Source organism: Haliotis asinina, chromosome 12 (genome assembly GCF_037392515.1).
Source record: "Haliotis asinina isolate JCU_RB_2024 chromosome 12, JCU_Hal_asi_v2, whole genome shotgun sequence".
NCBI lineage: Eukaryota > Metazoa > Mollusca > Gastropoda > Lepetellida > Haliotidae > Haliotis > Haliotis asinina.
In genome coordinates this window covers 27,968,226-27,988,705 of record NC_090291.1, presented here as the reverse complement: position 1 = coordinate 27,988,705, position 20,480 = coordinate 27,968,226, and the positions used below count along the sequence as shown (strand labels likewise).

The 20,480-nt window shown below is 39.1% G+C and overlaps 1 protein-coding gene and 1 pseudogene across 1 annotated transcript; both read left to right on the top strand.

The window, feature by feature from the left end:
• Positions 1-5,214: 5,214 nt before the first annotated feature.
• On the top strand, positions 5,215-7,883 carry LOC137258016 (uncharacterized). The gene is made up of 3 exons (XM_067795550.1): positions 5,215-5,632; positions 6,821-6,988; positions 7,330-7,883. Exons 1-3 carry the CDS (start codon positions 5,410-5,412, stop codon positions 7,545-7,547), a joined length of 609 nt encoding a protein of 202 aa, XP_067651651.1. The 5' UTR covers positions 5,215-5,409; the 3' UTR covers positions 7,548-7,883.
• A 2,866-nt stretch (positions 7,884-10,749) lies between these two features.
• Positions 10,750-18,691, top strand: LOC137258017 (uncharacterized; annotated as a pseudogene).
• Positions 18,692-20,480: the final 1,789 nt, after the last annotated feature.

Genomic DNA, 20,480 nt, shown 5'->3' with positions numbered 1-20,480 from the left:
AATGTCTTCTCCCTGATAGAAATTCGCTGCCTAGAAATGGTGTGATGGTGCTTATGTAACAACAAGGAACACAACCACACAAAAATGAATAAATACAAAAAATAAAAATAAAAATCCGAAAAAAAACCCCAAACCCAAAACAACAACAACAAAAACATTATTGCGTCTTGGAGACCTAAAGAACTCAGTTCAATCTACTGATGCTTTTCAGTTACTGTATAAGAAATTAGAAGGAAAGTATTTTATTATTGTGTGACACACTGCTTTACAGTGTTTACAATCATGATATTATCCTAGGCAAGATAGTAAAGCCCAGTTTCACACAGCTTACGGGCCACACGTGCTTAAACGTATCACACATATAATAATGTATATACATGTATACACACAAAGGGGTTAAGTGAAACATAAATAACAGGAGATGAAGCAATTAATAACATCTGTAGTAACAGGAAGGAAATCAGCGTGATGGATGTTCCGGGATGTGGCTAGGGACTGTGTGAAAAGATCAGGAACTTGGCACATATAATATATGGTGCCTCCTTTTCGGATTTTTGTTGCTGAAAGGGGCCTGTCTTAGGTCGGAGTAAAAAGTTAAATTAAAAATTGTGTAGTGTCCTATAGCCTACATTAGTCGACTTTTCATAATTCAGGAATGACACCACACGCACCTGCCATTATACCTGGCATGAACCAACTATATTGCATGTGTTCATGTGATTTGCAGACATAAACGTTCAAACAATGAGTGCCAAACCCATCTTTGTTGTAATTCTTTGGAAGATCACGAACCCCCTATTTAGTCAAGAGTAAATAGGAAATGTGTGTGCGTGTGCCTTAGTGTGAGCGCGTGTGTGTATATTGTTACGGGTTGTTTTCGTAACAGCAAGGAAATCCGATGCAACTAACAACCGTAGTATGCATAAAAGGAATGTGACTCACGTTCATTATTCTTTGTGGGGAGAAATTGACGTTTCATAAAACAAGAACATATTTACATTATCCTGTTGAGAAATACGTCACTGTCTATAGATAAGGCAGATTAAAGGGGTTAGTGGACTTCTCAGTTTTGCACAGAACAGTTTTATTCACAGCTCATAAATCACAATCCCATAAACCAAAGCCAACCCAACATCAGTAGACTTTAAAGTGCATTTTCGATTCGTGAATACCGGAGACTGATGACTTGGTTAAAGAGTGACATGTGAGTGTCTGGCAACATACGGAGCGGAACATGTGAATGACAGACGCAGTGTTGCAATGAGTCTGTTTGCACTTGAGTTTGCACAGCTGATGAAGGTGTGGTACTTCCAGATGCTGTTGAACAGTTGACATGACGCCGGGTGATTATTAGGGACGCTGTGGTCAGCTGACCCGTCGACAAGATGCACGTAACCAAGCAACCAATGGACATGCGTGACATGTGATTCACTTACACATGCAAATTATATTTGCACACTAAAGTGTCACCCTTCTCAAACTCATCTTTTGCCTCACAATTAAGTCTCTATAACTATACACTATTTCAGTTTCAACATTAAGCTTCTAAGACTCTCTACTCTAACAGTATGCCATATGAATTCTAGTGTACTATTCGAAGTTCCGTTAGTCTACATTTGGTCATTTTAAAGAATTTGAGTGTTGTTCAAACTTGAACATTGCCTATGAGAATTGCTATTGTTTTAAACTAGGATCTAAACCACCCAGGGACACAGTGGAAACTTGCAGTACTTTAATTGGTCTTAGTGTTGCAAGCATATAAACTGGCGGACCAACAGAAAGCACACACTTGAAAAATTGGACTTGAAATTGCAATTCCCATGTTTTCTGTGGGAGCATGTCGTCCGTTGTGAGATACTCTTTGATACAATGCATGCAGTGGGCACGTAGGAAATACACCACCACTGAATAACCTGTTCCTTTAGAGGTTTTGTCATCCGCATGCCTCAGACTGGAAACACTTAGGTATCTACAAATGAAGCTTGGAAGTCGCGGTGACTGGGCAGGCTAGGCGGCTGACTTTGTGTGCTGGCAATTAGGTGCCTGACTCTGAGGGTGCGGGTTCGAATCCCGGATGGGACCCAACCTACAAAAGTACTAGAACATGTACTTTACTAAGAAAGTGAAATCCCATATATAACATATACTGCATTTGATCACTTTCTAAATGACATTGTGTAATCAAGCTTGTCCACTTACAGATGTTGTGTTACTAGGTCTTCCTGTGAGGTGTTTGGATTTGATGTCGAAGGTCAGTTTCCGATCATGAGCTGAGCTGAGTTGAGCTTTACGTCATTTCGGCATTATTCCCGTCATATCGTGACGAGATCAAGTCTGAATGCACGCACAGTTTAAATAGAAAAAAAAAACCAAATGAGTTTTATTTTGAAAGCATAATTATATAATCATAGCATAATTATTTACAAACAGAAAATGTAGCACCAAATTCAAAAGCAGGTAATTTGGTATTTACATTACATAGTTACAATGTATGGTAAGTCCGCATAGTCAAACAAACTGTGATGGTGAACATCTAATCGCAAGAGCTACACATGGCTGGTCCATCCCCATCCGCTTTCAGCAGAACATCTTGAGTAAAGCGACTGTGGCAAACACGTCGTAAAATTACCTCATCACGTCTTGAATGACAAACTCAAGTAGATATAACCAGTTGTTAGTTTCAATTCATGAAGTATGTTTGGATTATGACATGATGTTGGTAGTTTTCACCTTATGTTGAAAAGTTAAAAATGTCCAAAAATGTCACTTGAGATTTCATCCGACATAATTCAGATAAGGCGTTATATATATTTCTAATTATGTCTGATGAAATCTTAAGACACACACACACACACTCAGAGCGAGAGAGAGAGAGAGAGAGGGGGGGGGGGGGAGGGAGAGAGAGACAAAGAGAGGGAGAAAGAGGGAGAGAGAGAGAGAGGGAGAGAGAGACAGGCAGACAAATATATACTGACTAACGTTTGTGAAGATTTATGGCCGAAAAGGGCGAACAAGAAAGACAGTGTTCCGGACAACGTTGTTGAGAGGTTTTTTCTTGGTATTGGAAGCAGGATGTTGTATGTTCTTGAGAAATAGACCTCATGGATAAACACTGACATACTTTAGAGGAGGATGTGATTACACAACAATGAATTTTACAAAATCTCTCATATTATTCACATTGGCTGTAAAAAGATTGAAACTAGAGAGTGCATATGTGGGATAGTAGTCTTGATATTGTTAAACATGGTATTATGTTCTGTACACTTCTTAATGATTTGAGAAATGAAATGTGTGAAGAGATATGTGATATTATATCAATAAGTAATTTTGTTGAATTTTGGGAAAATGGTGATAATGTAATAATTGCTGATTTACTTGGTGGATCTTGGACAAGACTTGGTAATTTAAATATCAGAAATATTTATATCTAAAATATCTGCAAAATTCATTGTTTACTGGTTAATTGTATATTCAACTCTAAACATTGTTGTAACATGTAACAATCTTGATATTTTTGGAGGAATCTATCTCACAGAGTCATTTAGAAAGTGGTCAAATGTAACATATGTTAAATTTACTAAGAATGAATACCAAATATAAAATATGTTAGATGGGGATGGTGCATATGGCGCCTCTCTTTCTCCACAGTGTTGTTTTTCATTTGTTTCACTTCTGTGTATTCGCCTTGTATACAAACGTGGTCTGCGTTTGAGCATCAATACTTTGACACTTCCTGGAACAGTCAAACTGCCGCCATGTTATCTAAATGACCCCGATACATGTATATCAATAAATGTCATTAATTATGTATGTGACTGAGCTTTAAAATAACCGTTAAATGGAACTCTCTCACTCACGAACTCGCCATAGTTCTCTAGAAAACACCATTAAACGTATACTCGAAGGCGGATATTAGTCATCAACTTATTTATCATATTGTGACTTGTATGAGGCGCATAACTGAAGAATGTAAGCGCATGAGTGTACTTTATAGGGTACCCAAATGCACATGACACCACGATCCGTCTTGACAATTGAGCTGTTCAATTAATATTATGTGTGTGCGAGTTTAGTTTTACGCCGCTTTTAGCAATATTCTAGCAATATCACGGCGGGGGACACCAGAAAATGGGCTTCACACATTGTACCCATGTGGGAAATCGAACCCGGGTCTTCGGCGTGACGAGCGAACGCTTTAATCACTAGGCTACCCCACCGCCCCCCAATTAATAGTATGTCCCTATCATCATGATAAGGAGTTGTCAGTTTTCCTGGAATTCTAATGAACGTATAATGAGGGTGCTGTGGATAACGCGCCCACGTGAAATGAACAAGCGTCCAGCGACGTGTGTGGCTATGTCCATGTAGGGCCATGTGTATGTTGAATGTGACACTGATGGACGGCGATGACAGGAGATGACAGTCATACTGACCCATGGATACTCGTGTTTCACTCAGTCTCCTTTCGAAAAGAAAGGAATCAATCTGATATATTTTAGAGACAAAGCGACATTTCTAAATGTCTAAATTTATATGTATTATAAAATTTCTAAATGTATATATATCCTATTGTACTGGTTCCGTGGAACACGAAACAACTCATTTACAGTTCAATATATGAGAATATGACCTTGTTTTGAGACTGTACCAACTTTATCAAGGTCCAGTTCATATTCTATAAAATCTAACGTTGAATCTAAAATCCACACTAACTTGTAGTCGCAGAATAAAATATTATACATGTATGTCTGTTCCGTTTAACGTGATCATTAACAACATTTTGAAGACAAATTATCATGCAGTAATTGTCCTTCTCCATGACTTCATATACTCTTTATCCAAGTTAATAGTTCACAGATACCTCATGAATTATCGCCATCAGTAAAATGAAAATATTAGATTAATATCTCTCCTCAGTAACAAATGCATGCCATTTAACATTTTGGACACATTTCATAAATACAACCACAGTGAGGCACAATGTAAATACTTGCTGTTCGCGGACATTTGGTTGGAACAAAACAACAACATTATAACAATGATAAATGAAACATTGTTTCAGTTATTTATGTCAGACCATTCACCTGGTCAATGTGTGTTTACAGATCACTCTAGTTCCGTGTTTAGTTTCTGTGAAGTCAAAGGTGACAGCTTCGGCAAGAGATGGGGATTTCCTACTTCTCGTCACTTGACCGATTACCCATTCTGGCCGCTGATGGGACCAGCCAATGAAAAGAGGGGAACTATTTTAAACCTATGAGAAGAAATGGATGCCTTGGAGCAGACGACAGTTCAGGTTAGAATATCCGGTTCGAGTATGGTATATAATTGGAGCTGGTGTTGGTGGAAATCATTCTGTCCCTTCCATTGCATGACTGACAAACAAAGTTGGGAAACTGTAAGAAGATGGACGCCAAGCTTTTGCTCCTGTTTGTGTCACCTGCTGTACTTGCCTTGTCCTCTGGTGTCAGCGTTCTGTCAACAAATGCTCCTGATGTCGTCACCTCCGACACCTCCGACAACGTCGTCACCCCTGCATACTATGATGGAATCGACCTGAACACTTTGTCGGACGATGAACTTGACGCCCTCGTTGATGCAAAAGACGAAATAATGAAAGGAGAGTTAGGTGAGTTCTATAGTGTATTTACCTCACAGCTTATAAAACTGCTCTATACGTCCCCAGGTTTTATGCTTATCTGTAGCTAGATCTAATGTATGTTGACGAAACGTTTGGAAACTACACAATATTAACACTTCTTTTTGTTGATATTTAGGATTTAATCTGTAGATACACTGACGCTAAGATGTTATTACCTGATACGTACTAACTTGCTAATATCAGTTCATAACGATACAGTGAATCATTGATGGGAGTATTTAATACACATCGGTATGTGTATCGCGATAAGACCATCATGTAATGAAATAAAATTATCAAGTCACCCCTGCAGTAACCGGTTACTTATTGGTTGTCACAATGGACCTGGATGAAAGCTCCAATTATGACGAGAGCATAATCTCTTTATCTCATCAGACTTATATATGTTGCTTGGTTACCGGTTATAGTTCAGTATCTCCTAGTTTCAAAAAGAAAACTCACATCTGCCAAATATTTACAATGTCTTTTACAATGTCAACATTGTTTAACATAATATGGGAATATGGTATTGGCGACAATATCATAATTTACAGACATTTTATGGCGCATCTCCTGAGAATATATAAGTAAAAATGGGTTCATATTGTTTACATGTTAACTATTTCTACAAGCTCCCACATGGGATGAACCGTTAATTGTCCGTTTGTCTTCATACCCATATTACATATCCTGTTAGTGAAGCGTCTGAAGAGTATATTGACCAGCAAAGGAAATGCAACTCTGGCTTTTTGTCAAATTTTTAAATAGAAGACACACACATGAACTTTTATGAGATTTCAGATTTTCGAAAATTGCGTTTCTGTTGCTGTTCAGAGTGTAAGTTGTCAGAAAATGAGCCGCTTATCAGTTTGGATTTGAATTTCATTAGAATCAATACCATTTTGTTATAAAAGCAATTAAAGGGGCATTAAAGGAAGTCAAAGGCGAGGAGGCTGACGAATTACTGGAATTACCTTTTTTAGTGATGATCGCAGCTCAGGAGTGGTGTCCAGTGTGTTCGAGTTGTAGGATTTTATGTGCGCTCATCTAGATTCAGTTCACAATGGTACAAAACTGAATGGACGTGTGCTGTTTAGAAAAGACAATATTTTGTTGGTATTATGCATACAATCATGTATAATGTATATGGTTTAAAATATCCTTTAACAATTTCAGATATTGCAAGCTACCTCAATGCCGTTGCCAACAAACGCCGCCTCCACAAGCGATGGGTTCCCCTGGCGCGTGCTGCTTTCAGCATAGGCCGCTCTCTGTTCCGCAGTTTCTCCCGGGGTCGCGTCTCACGGAGCGGGTCCAGACTCACCCGTCAGTACAATCGTCAAGGTGAGTGAAATACCTGAATCAGTAATATGTATAATCAAGTTCATTAAAATCGTCAAGGCGAGGGAACTATGCAGCAACGGAATAATGTAGAAACCAGGGTGCCATTTTACAAAATAACCTTAGCACTATAACTACCTAAGTCTGTGTTAAGGTGAGGGAGTCACCTTAGACATAAGATCACTTTGTACAACGGCCCACTGTTCAGTCGTCAGTAAGAGTATAGAGTGGGACTTGACTTAGTGTAGATCATGTGTAATGTTGACGTTTGCTTAGCATCACAGTCTTCAATCATCGTTAAGTTATCAATACATTTTGAATAATTTATATCTTGATGTTTTCAGGGAACTATGGTGATGCTGTTCGTGATTTCAACCGACTCAACCCTAGCGGTGCTCGTCCCATCTCTGGGAAGAACAACCTGCAGGGCATCACAGGGACCATGGGCCGACACCGTGTTACTGTCCGCAACACCAGCAGCAATGGAAGACCCACTCTGGAAATCCGCTCCCCCAACGCAAACGGCGGCTCTACCGTCCGGAAGTTCAGATACAACGAATAGATATATGGTCGAGTTGGCATTTGCCAGTTCAAGTCGAGAAATAAATCTAGTCAACGGGATCCTTTAAGATTCGAACAAACAGTCATTTGGAAGACTTTTTATAGTATAAGTATATATTTTGCTCCATATTATGTGTACGTTTTTCAACACATTTTTGAATCGTTTAATGATTCATTATCGGTTTCTGTCAGTGTATATGGGAGTGTAAATGATCGTTAAGATGAACAAAATTTTACCCAGATTTCTGAGTCATGAGTAAGGGAGGGTGCAATGAACGGATGAGTCCCTCTGTGAGTGATTGTTTGTATTTGTGGAATAAAAGTGAATTTTAAATGCCTTTCGTTTTTTTCTTTACATAATATTCTTAAAAATCGTCGTTTGGTTAGGTTGTTGTTTAAAGCCGCACTGTGTCAGTGTAGACCAGACAACCCAGTGATCAACAGCATGAGCATGGATCCACACATTTGGATACGATGACATTTGTACACCAATTCAACGAGCCTGACAGACAGATCCCGTTTGTCGCCTTTTTCGACAAGCATGGTTTACTGAAGATCCATTCTAACCCGGTTCTTTACTGGGTGTTAGAAGCAATATTGACACAGTGACGGGGGAAAGGTGTATGGTTCCAGCACCGATCGCCCTGTACGAACAGACATGAAAATGTGGTCCTTGTTATTAGGTAAGATATTACTTAATAGCTTATTAATAAGATATTACTGCTTAAACGCAGTCATACGTTTCAAATATCTGTCACGTGTATATGTTTTACAACAATAACATCATCATCATCATCATCATCATCATCATCAACAACAACAACATGGTAAACAACAACATGTAGTCAGATTTTCCGGAGACGACTCTAATTTGAACATGTAACCCCAAATAAACATCCTGTTGTAGACATGGTAAGAAAACTTAAATAAAGTATTTTCGTCCTAAAACCAAATTCGCTGCCTAGAAATTCTGTGATGATGCTTACATGAGAACAAGGAACACAACCAAATATAATCAGTCATTACTCTCTTGAGATCTGAACAAACAGTTCCAATACAACGTAAAATTGGCAAAATCCAGTTTCACAAAGATGACTTTCACAAATGTGCTTAAACATATCACATATTTAATAATGTATATACATGTATACACACAAAGGGTTAAATTGAAACATAAATAACAAGAGATGAAGCATTGAATAACATCTATGGTAACTGGAAGGAGAGCAGCGTGATGTATGTGATGTTCAAAGTTTTGTGTTGAAACAGCTTTTGAGCTGCATTATTAACACCTACGAATTCGCAACGTTCACGTGGTTACCGGACAGGTACTACGGTGGGAACCTGGACACTTGACGGAAGTGCTACTTCGATCTCCTGAACTGTAACTAACGTAACCACCACCCTTCTGTTGATGTTACAGCTCCTCACCCTGGGGTACAGGAAGTGCATGATTTGAGGTGTAACATTCCACTTGAAGAAGTGAAACTTGCAGTTATCAGTGCCAAGAAAGGCCATGATGGAATTCCAGTAGAGGTACTTTAAATAGTGTGGCAACAGACTATATTAAGCAGATATTACAGCTGAGGTGTATAACACATTTACCAGTTATATAATGATTTTTTAAAGGATAAAAGCCCCTAGCTATCCCTGTCAAGTTTAAATCAACCATTCTAAAAACATAACACCAATCTGTACAATCGCGTTTTAATGGAAGATCTTTGATGTAGTTAAGACAGTAATGACGGCATCCATAAGATGGACACGTGCTCAATAGACAAATGTAACATAGTCAGCAGCAGAACAATTATTAAATAACAAGATTTAAGAAGAATAATCAATAAGACTCACACCGCCCCCCCAATTAATAGTATGTCCCTATCATCATGATAAGGAGTTGTCAGTTTCCCTGGTATTCTAATGAACGTATAATGAGGGTGCTGTGGATAACGTGCCCACGTGAAATGAACAAGCGTCCAGCGACGTGTGTGGCTATGTCCATGTAGGGCGATGTGTATGTTGAATGTGACACTGATGGATGGCGATGACAGGAGATGACGGTTGTACTGACCCGAGATTCCTCTAACACGTCTACAAGAAGTCTGTGTGTATGTCTGTACTGATGTGATCTCTAATTTCCTGAACCAGCCTGAACTTAGTCTCCTTTCTTAATGAAAGGAATCAATCTGATACCTTTTAGAGACAAAGCGTCATTGGAAATGTATATGTACACTGTTGTACTGGTTCCGTGGAACACGAAACAACTAATTTACAGTTCAATGTATGAGAATATGACCTTGTTTTTACTGTATCAGCATTATTAAGGCCCAATTCATATTCTTTAAATCAGAAAAGGGGCTAATCGATGCACTGACTAGGTTGTATAGAAGATGAATACCACATCCTTCTAAAATGTCCATTATATGACCATCTCAGATCAAATTATATTCCAAGATATTATTGTAATCCAACCACGATGTTCATGTTTAAAACTCTTTTAACATGTTATAAGATAAACATGATTTTGAACATTGCAAGATATATTAAGGAAGTTCTAGTACCCATCAACTCCCATCTGTCATTATGACGATATTTTTGTATTATGTTGTACATGGGCCGTTGACCGTTATACGGAATGCAGAAATTGAATGCACTGACTTGTAGTCACAGATCAGAAAAAAATCAATGTCTATTCCATTTAACTTGACCAATTGCAACACTTTAGAGACAAATTACCATGCAGTAATTGTCCTTTTTCATGTCTTCATGTACTTTCTATCAAAGTCAACAGTCCACCGATACCTTATGTTTCAGTAAACGAAAAGAATTATCGCCATCAGTAAAATGAAGATATTAGATCAACATCTCCCCTCATTAATAAATGCATGCCACTTAACACAAATTTCATATTTACGTCCACACTGAGGCAATTACTTGTCTGCACATTAATCACTCGTGTTCCGTGTTTAGTTTCTGAGAAAAAAGATGTGGATTTCCCACTTCTCGTCACTTGACCGATTACCCATTCTGGCCGCTGATGGGACCAGCCAATGAAAAGAGGGGAACTGTTTTAAACCTATGAGAAGAAATGGATGCCTTGGAGCAGACGACAGTTCAGGTTAGAATATCCGGTTCGAGTATGGCATATAATTGGAGCTGGTGTTGGTGGAAATAATTCTGTCCATTTCCTTGCCCCATTGAAAAACAAAGTTGGGAAACTGTAAGAAGATGGACGCCAAGCTTTTGCTCCTGTTTGTGTCATCTGCTGTACTTGCCTTGTCCTCTGGTGTTAGCGTTCTGTCAACAAATGCTCCTGATGTCGTCACCTCCGACACCTCCGACAACGTCGTCACTCCTGCATATTATGATGGAATCGACCTGAACACTTTGTCGGACGATGAACTTGACGCCCTCGTTGATGCAAAAGACGAAATATTGAAATGAGAATTAGGTGAGTTCTAGTGTATTTTCCTGACAACTTATAAAACCGCTTCATATATTTTTTCACAGAATATGCTATTGGCGACAGTGTCTTATTTACAGATATTTTATGGCGTGTCGCCTGAGAATAGTATAAGCAAAAGTGGGTTCATATTGTTTATATGTTAACCATTTCTATATATTCTGTCATGGGAGAAACCGTTATAATTGTCCGTTTGTGTTCATGACCATATTACATATCCTTTTAGTGAAAGTTCTTTCTACATTGGAAGCGTGTCAAGTTTAGAAGAAATAGAAGACATATACATGGACGCTTACTTTTATGAGATTTCATTTTATTTTGTAAGTTGTGTTTCTTTTGCTGTCGGTATATAAATAGTCAGAAAATGCACAGCTTATCGGTATTGATTTGAATTTCATTACTTTGTTATAAAAGCAGTATTTCTTTACCTTGTCATTTTTTATGCTTCCGCAAGCATCAATGGAAGTCAAACACAATGAGACTGACGAAATACATGTCAGCACAACTGAAGGGAGTACTCTGAGCAAAGTCGTTTGTGTCCAGTGTGTTTTTAAGATTTTACGTGCGCTCATCTAGATTCAGTTCACAATGGCACAAAACTGTGTCGTGTGTTCGAATGGAATGCTGTATAGAAAAGACAATATTATGCCTGCAGTTGTGTATGTTGCTTTAAAATATCCTTTTGTCATTTCAGATATTGCAGGCTACCTCAATGCCGTTGCCAACAAACGCCGCCTCCACAAGCGATGGGTTCCCCTGGCGCGTGCTGCTTTCAGCATAGGCCGCTCTCTGTTCCGCAGTTTCTCCCGGGGTCGCGTCACAAGGAGCGGGTCCAGACTCACCCGTCAGTACAATCGTCAAGGTAAGTGAAATAATCTGAAGGGCAAAAGAAACTATACCAAAATATTTTTCAAGATGATGATATCATTTTGGATTCGCATCATAAGTTTTGAAGTGGAAAAAATCGCCCGAACGCAACTGTACAGGGTCAAACAAGGAAAACACGTGCATCATCCCAAATATGGACTTTATTGAACCGTTTACGTGAAAATCAACATGCACGTGCATCGTGACAAGATGGCGGCAAACGGTATAAAAACGACCATTGACAAGCCTCACATCAATGTTACACCGATACACGTAACTGACATGCCGAGGTTAACTGCAGAACAGCGCGAGAGACCAATTGGAATGATCCAGCTTGGAGCACGTCATGCACACTTTGCAAGAATTTTCAACTGCACCCGTACAACAATAACCAGACTGCAAACACGATTACGACAAACAGGCACGACCGCGGACAGGCCAAGGAGCGGTAGACCTCGTGTTACAACTCCAGCCGAAGACCAGTATTTGCGGACCATTCATCTTCGTAATCGTTTCGTGACGGTGACGTCGACGGCAGCAACAGCTCTTCACCATGTTGTCAGCAGGAGAACTGTTTCTCGACGTCTCCGACGTCTCGACATGGTATTCGAGCCTATAGGCCCTTCCGTGGAATGACCCTGACCCGTCAAGATCGACGTAACCGTCTCCAATGGTCAAGGAGATTGGCAACATTGGCAGAACCGGAAATGGCAAAGGATACTGTTCACGGACGAAAGCAGGTTCCAGTTGTATCGAGCTGACGGGAGAATCCGTGTATATCGCCGAAGGAGGGAACGGACGGCGCAATGTTGTATCCAGGAGACGGTACCGTTCGGGGATGGAAGCGTGATGGTTTGGGGCGGAATATGCAGTGACCACACATCTGACCTTGTCGTGTTTGAACGAAACCTCAATGCCCAGGGGTACATCGACGACGTGCTTCGCCCTGACGAGTGCTGTTCCAACACGACAACGCTCGTCCCCATACAGCTAGGGTTACAAGAGACTTTCTAGCGGCAAACAACGTCAACACCTTGCCGTGGCCTGTCAGATCACCATCCCTGTCGCCCATTGAACACCTTTGGGACCATCTTGACTGGCAAATAAGGGCCAGACATCCACCTCCATCAAGCAGAGACACCTTGATACAGGCACTGGAAGAGGAATGGCAAGCTGTACCGAATCACGTCATCAGACGCACACACGTTACTGACGCTTTAACGAGGACAAATCTTCCCTTTTCTGAAGTGATATTCGGAAAGTTTGAGTTTGAAAGTTGACATTTTACCCCACTGCCATAACTTGTGTTCCTGTCAGTACAGTTTATGTCATTTTGATGTGTAACTTCCATTAAAATGTTGGAAATAAATTCTCTTTGAATCCCACCTAATGTTTCATGTCAACATAGTTTTATGTGTCGTATTTCATGATTGAAATGTTGGTATAGTTTTTTTTGCCCATCAGTTCCTGTATCAGTAATATGTATGATTACGTTCATTAACATCGTCAAGGTGAGGGAGATACCTATATCAGCAATATATATATGACCACGTTCAGCGTTATGGTCAAGGTGAGGGAAATACGTATGTCAGCTATATATATTACCACGTTCAGCGTTATGGTCAAGGTGAGGGAAATACGTATGTCAGCTATATATATGACCACGTTCAGCGTTATGATCAAGGTGAGGGAAATACGTATGCCAGCTATATATATGACCACGTTCAGCGTTATGATCAAGGTGAGGGAAATACGTATGTCAGCTATATATATGACCACGTTCAGCGTTATGATCAAGGTGAGGGAAATACGTATGTCAGCTATATATATGACCACGTTCAGCGTTATGGTCAAGGTGAGGGAAATACGTATGTCAGCTATATATATGACCACATTCAGCGTTATGGTCAAGGTGAGGGAAATACGTATGTCAGCTATATATATGACCACGTTCAGCGTTATGATCAAGGTGAGGGAAATACGTATGTCAGCTATATATATGACCACGTTCAGCGTTATGATCAAGGTGAGGGAAATACGTATGTCAGCTATATATATGACCACGTTCAGCGTTATGGTCAAGGTGAGGGAAATACGTATGTCAGCTATATATATGACCACGTTCAGCGTTATGGTCAAGGTGAGGGAAATACGTATGTCAGCTATATATATGACCACGTTCAGCGTTATGATCAAGGTGAGGGAAATACGTATGTCAGCTATATATATGGCCACGTTCAGCGTTATGATCAAGGTGAGGGAAATACGTATGTCAGCTATATATATGACCACGTTCAGCGTTATGGTCAAGGTGAGGGAAATACGTATGTCAGCTATATATATGACCACATTCAGCGTTATGGTCAAGGTGAGGGAAATACGTATGTCAGCTATATATATGACCACGTTCAGCGTTATGATCAAGGTGAGGGAAATACGTATGTCAGCTATATATATGACCACATTCAGCGTTATGGTCAAGGTGAGGGAAATACGTATGTCAGCTATATATATGACCACGTTCAGCGTTATGATCAAGGTGAGGGAAATACGTATGTCAGCTATATATATGGCCACGTTCAGCGTTATGATCAAGGTGAGGGAAATACGTATGTCAGCTATATATGTGACCACGTTCAGCGTTATGGTCAAGGTGAGGGAAATACGTATGTCAGCTATATATATGACCACATTCAGCGTTATGGTCAAGGTGAGGGAAATACGTATGTCAGCTATATATATGACCACGTTCAGCGTTATGATCAAGGTGAGGGAAATACGTATGTCAGCTATATATATGACCACGTTCAGCGTTATGGCCAAGGTGAGGGAAATACGTATGTCAGCTATATATATGACCACGTTCAGCGTTTTGGTCAAGGTGAGGGAAATACGTATGTCAGCTATATATATGACCACGTTCAGCGTTATGGTCAAGTTGAGGGAAATACGTATGTCAGCTATATATATGACCACGTTCAGCGTTATGGCCAAGGTGAGGGAAATACGTATGTCAGCTATATATATGACCACGTTCAGCGTTATGATCAAGGTGAGGGAAATACGTATGTCAGCTATATATATGACCACGTTCAGCGTTATGATCAAGGTGAGGGAAATACGTATGTCAGCTATATATATGACCACGTTCAGCGTTATGGCCAAGGTGAGGGAAATACGTATGTCAGCTATATATATGACCACGTTCAGCGTTATGGTCAAGGTGAGGGAAATACGTATGTCAGCTATATATATGACCACGTTCAGCGTTATAGCTAAGGTGAGGGAAATACGTATGTCAGCTATATATATGACCACGTTCAGCGTTATGGTCAAGGTGAGGGAAATACGTATGTCAGCTATATATATGACCACGTTCAGCGTTATGGTCAAGGTGAGGGAAATACTTATGCCAGCTATATATATGACCACGTTCAGCGTTATGGCCAAGATGAGGGTAATACGTATGGCAGTAGTACAGATGATACAGTTCTGGATGTGTAACAGTTGCAGATGTGTCATGGTACTGATTGGGGAGTATTATCTTTCACGGACTATTTTTCCATAGTGATTGCTATATTTAAAGAGCTTACTTCACATGTTACACGTGTGGCTTTGTGTTGTAACATGCTCAAGATGGAATGTAAACGTGTTGATGTCTTGTGATGTTAGTTGTCAGTAGGAACATAGCTGACATCACTGTTTCCGTGGTAGGAACTTCACAGTCTTGTGATTCAATTGTAAGGGTCTGAGTCCTACAGACATTTATTATCTCAACTCTTGTAACAGTGCTCAGTGTTCCAACCAATGGACAAGACAGGGGCGGTTAGGTAGCCTTGTAGTTAAAGTGTTCGCGTGTCACGATGAAGACCCGGGTTTCATTCCCCATATGGGAAGAATGTGTGAAACCCATTTCTGGTGTCCCTCGAGGGGAAACTGCAGGAATACGCTTTCACTCACCGGACAAAGGTTGAGATACGTGGCACACAGACGTTGATCATGTTGGAATGGGGGAAGAGCCGAACACTAGCAACAGATGTGTTATTGTCATTATAATTTATCAGTATGACAGGTTGAGAATTAAGTACTTGTATTTATCTATCCGAACTTGGTCAGTGTTTGTTAATATTCATTATAATTTATCAGTATGACAGGTTGAGAATTAAGTACTTGTATGTATCTATCAGAAAATGGTCTGTGTTTGTTAATATTCATTATAATTTATCAATATGACAGGTTGAGAATTAAGTACTTGTATGTTTCTATCCGAACTTGGTCAGTGTTTGTTAATATTCATTATAATTTATCAGTATGACAGGTTGAGAATTAAGTGCTTGTATGTATCTATCCGAACTTGGTCAGTGCTTGTTAATATTCATTATAATTTATTAGCATGACAGGTTGAGAATTAAGTACTTGTATTTATCTATCCGAACTTGGTCAGTGTTTGTTAATATTCATTATAATTTATCAGTATGACAGGTTGAGAATTAAGTGCTTGTATGTATCTATCCGAACTTGGTCAGTGCTTGTTAATATTCATTATAATTTATCAGTATGACAGGTTGAGAATTAAGTACTTGTATGTATCTATCCGAACTTGGTCAGTGTTTGTTAATATTCATTATAATTTATCAGTATGACAGGTTGAGAATTAAGTACTTGTATGTATCTATCAGAAAATGGTCTGTGTTTGTTAATATTCATTATAATTTATCAGTATGACAGGTTGAGAATTAAGTGCTTGTATGTTTCTATCCGAACTTGGTCAGTGTTTGTTAATATTCATTATAATTTATCAGTATGACAGGTTGAGAATTAAGTGCTTGTATGTATCTATCCGAACTTGGTCAGTGTTTGTTAATATTCATTATAATTTATCAGTATGACAGGTTGAGAATTAAGTACTTGTATGTATCTATCAGAACCTGGCCAGTGTTTGTTAATATTCATTATAATTTATCAATATGACAGGTTGAGAATTAAGTACTTGTATGTATCTATCAGAAAATGGTCTGTGTTTGTTAATATTCATTATAATTTATCAGTATGACAGGTTGAGAATTAAGTGCTTGTATGTTTCTATCCGAACTTGGTCAGTGTTTGTTAATATTCATTATAATTTATCAGTATGACAGGTTGAGAATTAAGTACTTGTATGTATCTCTCCGAACTTGGTCAGTGCTTGTTAATATTCATTATAATTTATCAGTATGACAGGTTGAGAATTAAGTACTTGTATTTATCTATCCGAACTTGGTCAGTGTTTGTTAATATTCATTATAATTTATCAGTATGACAGGTTGAGAATTAAGTACTTGTATGTATCTATCCGAACTTGGTCAGAGCTTGTTAATATTCATTATAATTTATCAGTATGACAGGTTGAGAATTAAGTACTTGTATGTATCTATCCGAACTTGGTCAGAGCTTGTTAATATTCATTATAATTTATCAGTATGACAGGTTGAGAATTAAGTACTTGTATGTATCTATCCGAACTTGGTCAGAGCTTGTTAATATTCATTATAATTTATCAGTATGACAGGTTGAGAATTAAGTGCTTGTATGTTTCTATCCGAACTTGGTCAGTGCTTGTTAATATTCATTATAATTTATCAGCATGACAGGTTGAGAATTAAGTACTTGTATTTACCTATCCGAACTTGGTCAGTGTTTGTTAATATTCATTATAATTTATCAGTATGACAGGTTGAGAATTAAGTACTTGTATTTATCTATCCGAACTTGGTCAGTGTTTGTTAATATTCATTATAATTTATTAGCATGACAGGTTGAGAATTAAGTACTTGTATTTATCTATCCGAACTTGGTCAGTGTTTGTTAATATTGATTATAATTTATCAGTATGACAGGTTGAGAATTAAGTACTTGTATTTATCTATCCGAACTTGGTCAGTGTTTGTTAATATTCATTATAATTTATCAGCATGACAGGTTGAGAATTAAGTACTTGTATTTACCTATCCGAACTTGGTCAGTGTTTCTTGGTCAACATTCGTAAGCGTTATCATACCAAATAGGAGCTGTTGGTTAAAGCTTTGTTTCTTCACGCCGAGGATCCGCGTTCGATTCCCTACGTGGGTACAATGCGTGAACCATTTCTGGTGTCGCCTGCCGTGATGACACGTCTGCAAAGTGCAATATTGCTGAAAGCGGCGTAAACCCATACTCACTCGCTCATTCATTCATACCAACCACTACTTCAGGAATGAACATATATCTCAGTCAGGGATTGTCTTTAGGCATGGTGATAGTTGTAAGTCTTAAACACCACAATCATGAACATTCAACTCGGTCATCAGTACAGTTTGGATGTGTTTTCAGGGAACTATGGTGATGCTGTTCGTGATTTCAATCGACTCAACCCTAGCGGTGCTCGTTCCATCTCTGGAAGGAACAACCTGCAGGGCATCACAGGGACCATGGGCCGACACCGTGTTACTGTCCGCAACACCAGCAGCAATGGAAGACCCACTCTGGAAATCCGCTCCCCCAACGCAAACGGCGGCTCTACCGTCCGGAAGTTCAGATACAACGAATAGATATATGGTCGAGTTGGCATTTGCCAGTTCAAGTCGAGAAATAAATCTAGTCAACAGGATCCTTTAAGATTCGAACAAACAGTCATTTGGAAGACTTTTCATAGTATAAGTATATATTTTGCTCCATATTATGTGTACGTTTTTCAACACATTTTTGAATCGTTTAATGATTCATTATCGGTTTCTGTCAGTGTATATGGGAGTGTAAATGATCGTTAAGATGACAAAAATATTACCCAGATTTCTGAGTCATGAGTGAGGGAGGATGCAATGAACGGATAACTGTGGTCCAACGAGTCCCTTTGTAAGTGTTTGTGTGTATGTTTGAATAAAAAGTGAATATTGAATGCCTTTCTTTACTTTAGAAAATGTTGTGAAAAAATCGTTCCATCGTCCCATCTCTGGAAGGAACAACCTGCAGGGCCGACACCTTGTTACTGTCCGCAACACCAGCGGCAGTGGAACACAGGCGCCCACTGCGGGTCCGAAAATCGATAAACCAAGTCCCGGTTTACTATCCAACCCCCTTACTATATAACCTGTAAAGGTGCATCCACAAATCACGGCGACGGAAACCGGACAATTACGCACTCGTCATTGACTATATCGTATTTTAAAAGTCTGACGAGTATCAAAAGCTTCTGTATATATTCCCCATGAGTTGGGGAGGAATATACACAGGCCTTTCGTTTGGATGCACTTGTTTGTTTTTTTTAAATCGCCAAAGACCGAGTTGCTGTGCCGGAAGTATACAAAACTAGGTCGTCAGCGACGGGCTTTACGACCTCCAGCAATCTGATTGGCTGACACCTTTGTGTACAAAACACACTCCAGTTTTTTTCACCAACGTGAAGTTGTAGTTGTAGTGGTAGACATACCCCAATACTCATTTCGTGTGAGCATAGTAGTTTCGATAAAATATGAATCGATATAATGCAAAAAAAACAATACATGGTTACGTGTGATATGTGTGCTGTTTTATCGACTAGTATGTCTATTTGTATGATGAAAGTGCAAGACAAAAGGGTTCGATTTCGTGTAAACTTGCAAACATATTCTGTATTGGATCTGCTATTTAAGTTTTATTTTTGTGAAATAGATTTTAACTTTAAATGGAACTAGACGAATGATATGTCTGTGCTTGCATGCATATGCATGTAAAGACACAACTTATCACTCAACAGAAGGCATCAAAGTGTCTAAGATGTTGGTTATTTAAACTCAGATGCAATGATAACGTTATCCAAGGTAAATGTTGAAGCAAACTGAATGAATTGTTCATCGGGCTTGTTTGTTTCCCCAATTGGCTATCTCTGTCGAATAGCTAGTGCGTGTGATTCGATATCCGTGGAAGACGTTGGAATATTCCCCATGTATGTAGCATTAAGCGGGCAACAGTTTCATAACGGAAGTTTATTTTTTTGTAAGCTGTCTGACAATGGTCACGCTAGGCTAGTTTACATTGCAACCAACGTACTTCTGAAAATCCGTTGTTACTGTGGTTGAGTTAAGACTGGTAGTTCTTTACAGTAAGTTATTATTCTCTTGTGAATCTCAACTTTTCTGTGCCTGCTATTTAAGCATTTCTAATATTTTGTAGGTGCTCGGTTAGGATGTCTTTTGGGATGGATAGCTGTTCATGGCTCATCACTGCTTTAATGCTGATGAAGGACATTTATCAAGACATGTTTTGTCCCCCAAACCATAAAATACTTTAGCTGATTGTTAAGATTTACTTGACAGTTGTACTATACTGATAGCTGATGTCGTTACAGAACTTGGACGCTGGGGAGAGATCTGGCGTTATAATGATATTTGGTCTGGTGTTGGCATTTAGCCTGCTGATGATACATACTCTGATGATGCTATTTTGTCCGATGATGATATTTGGTCTGATGATGATATTTGGCCTGTTGATAGCATTTGGTCTGATGATGACATTTGGTCCGACGATGATATTTGCTCTGTTGGTGAGGTCTGGTTTGATGATGACATTCAGCCGGATGATGATAATTTGTCTTATGATGATATTTGCTCT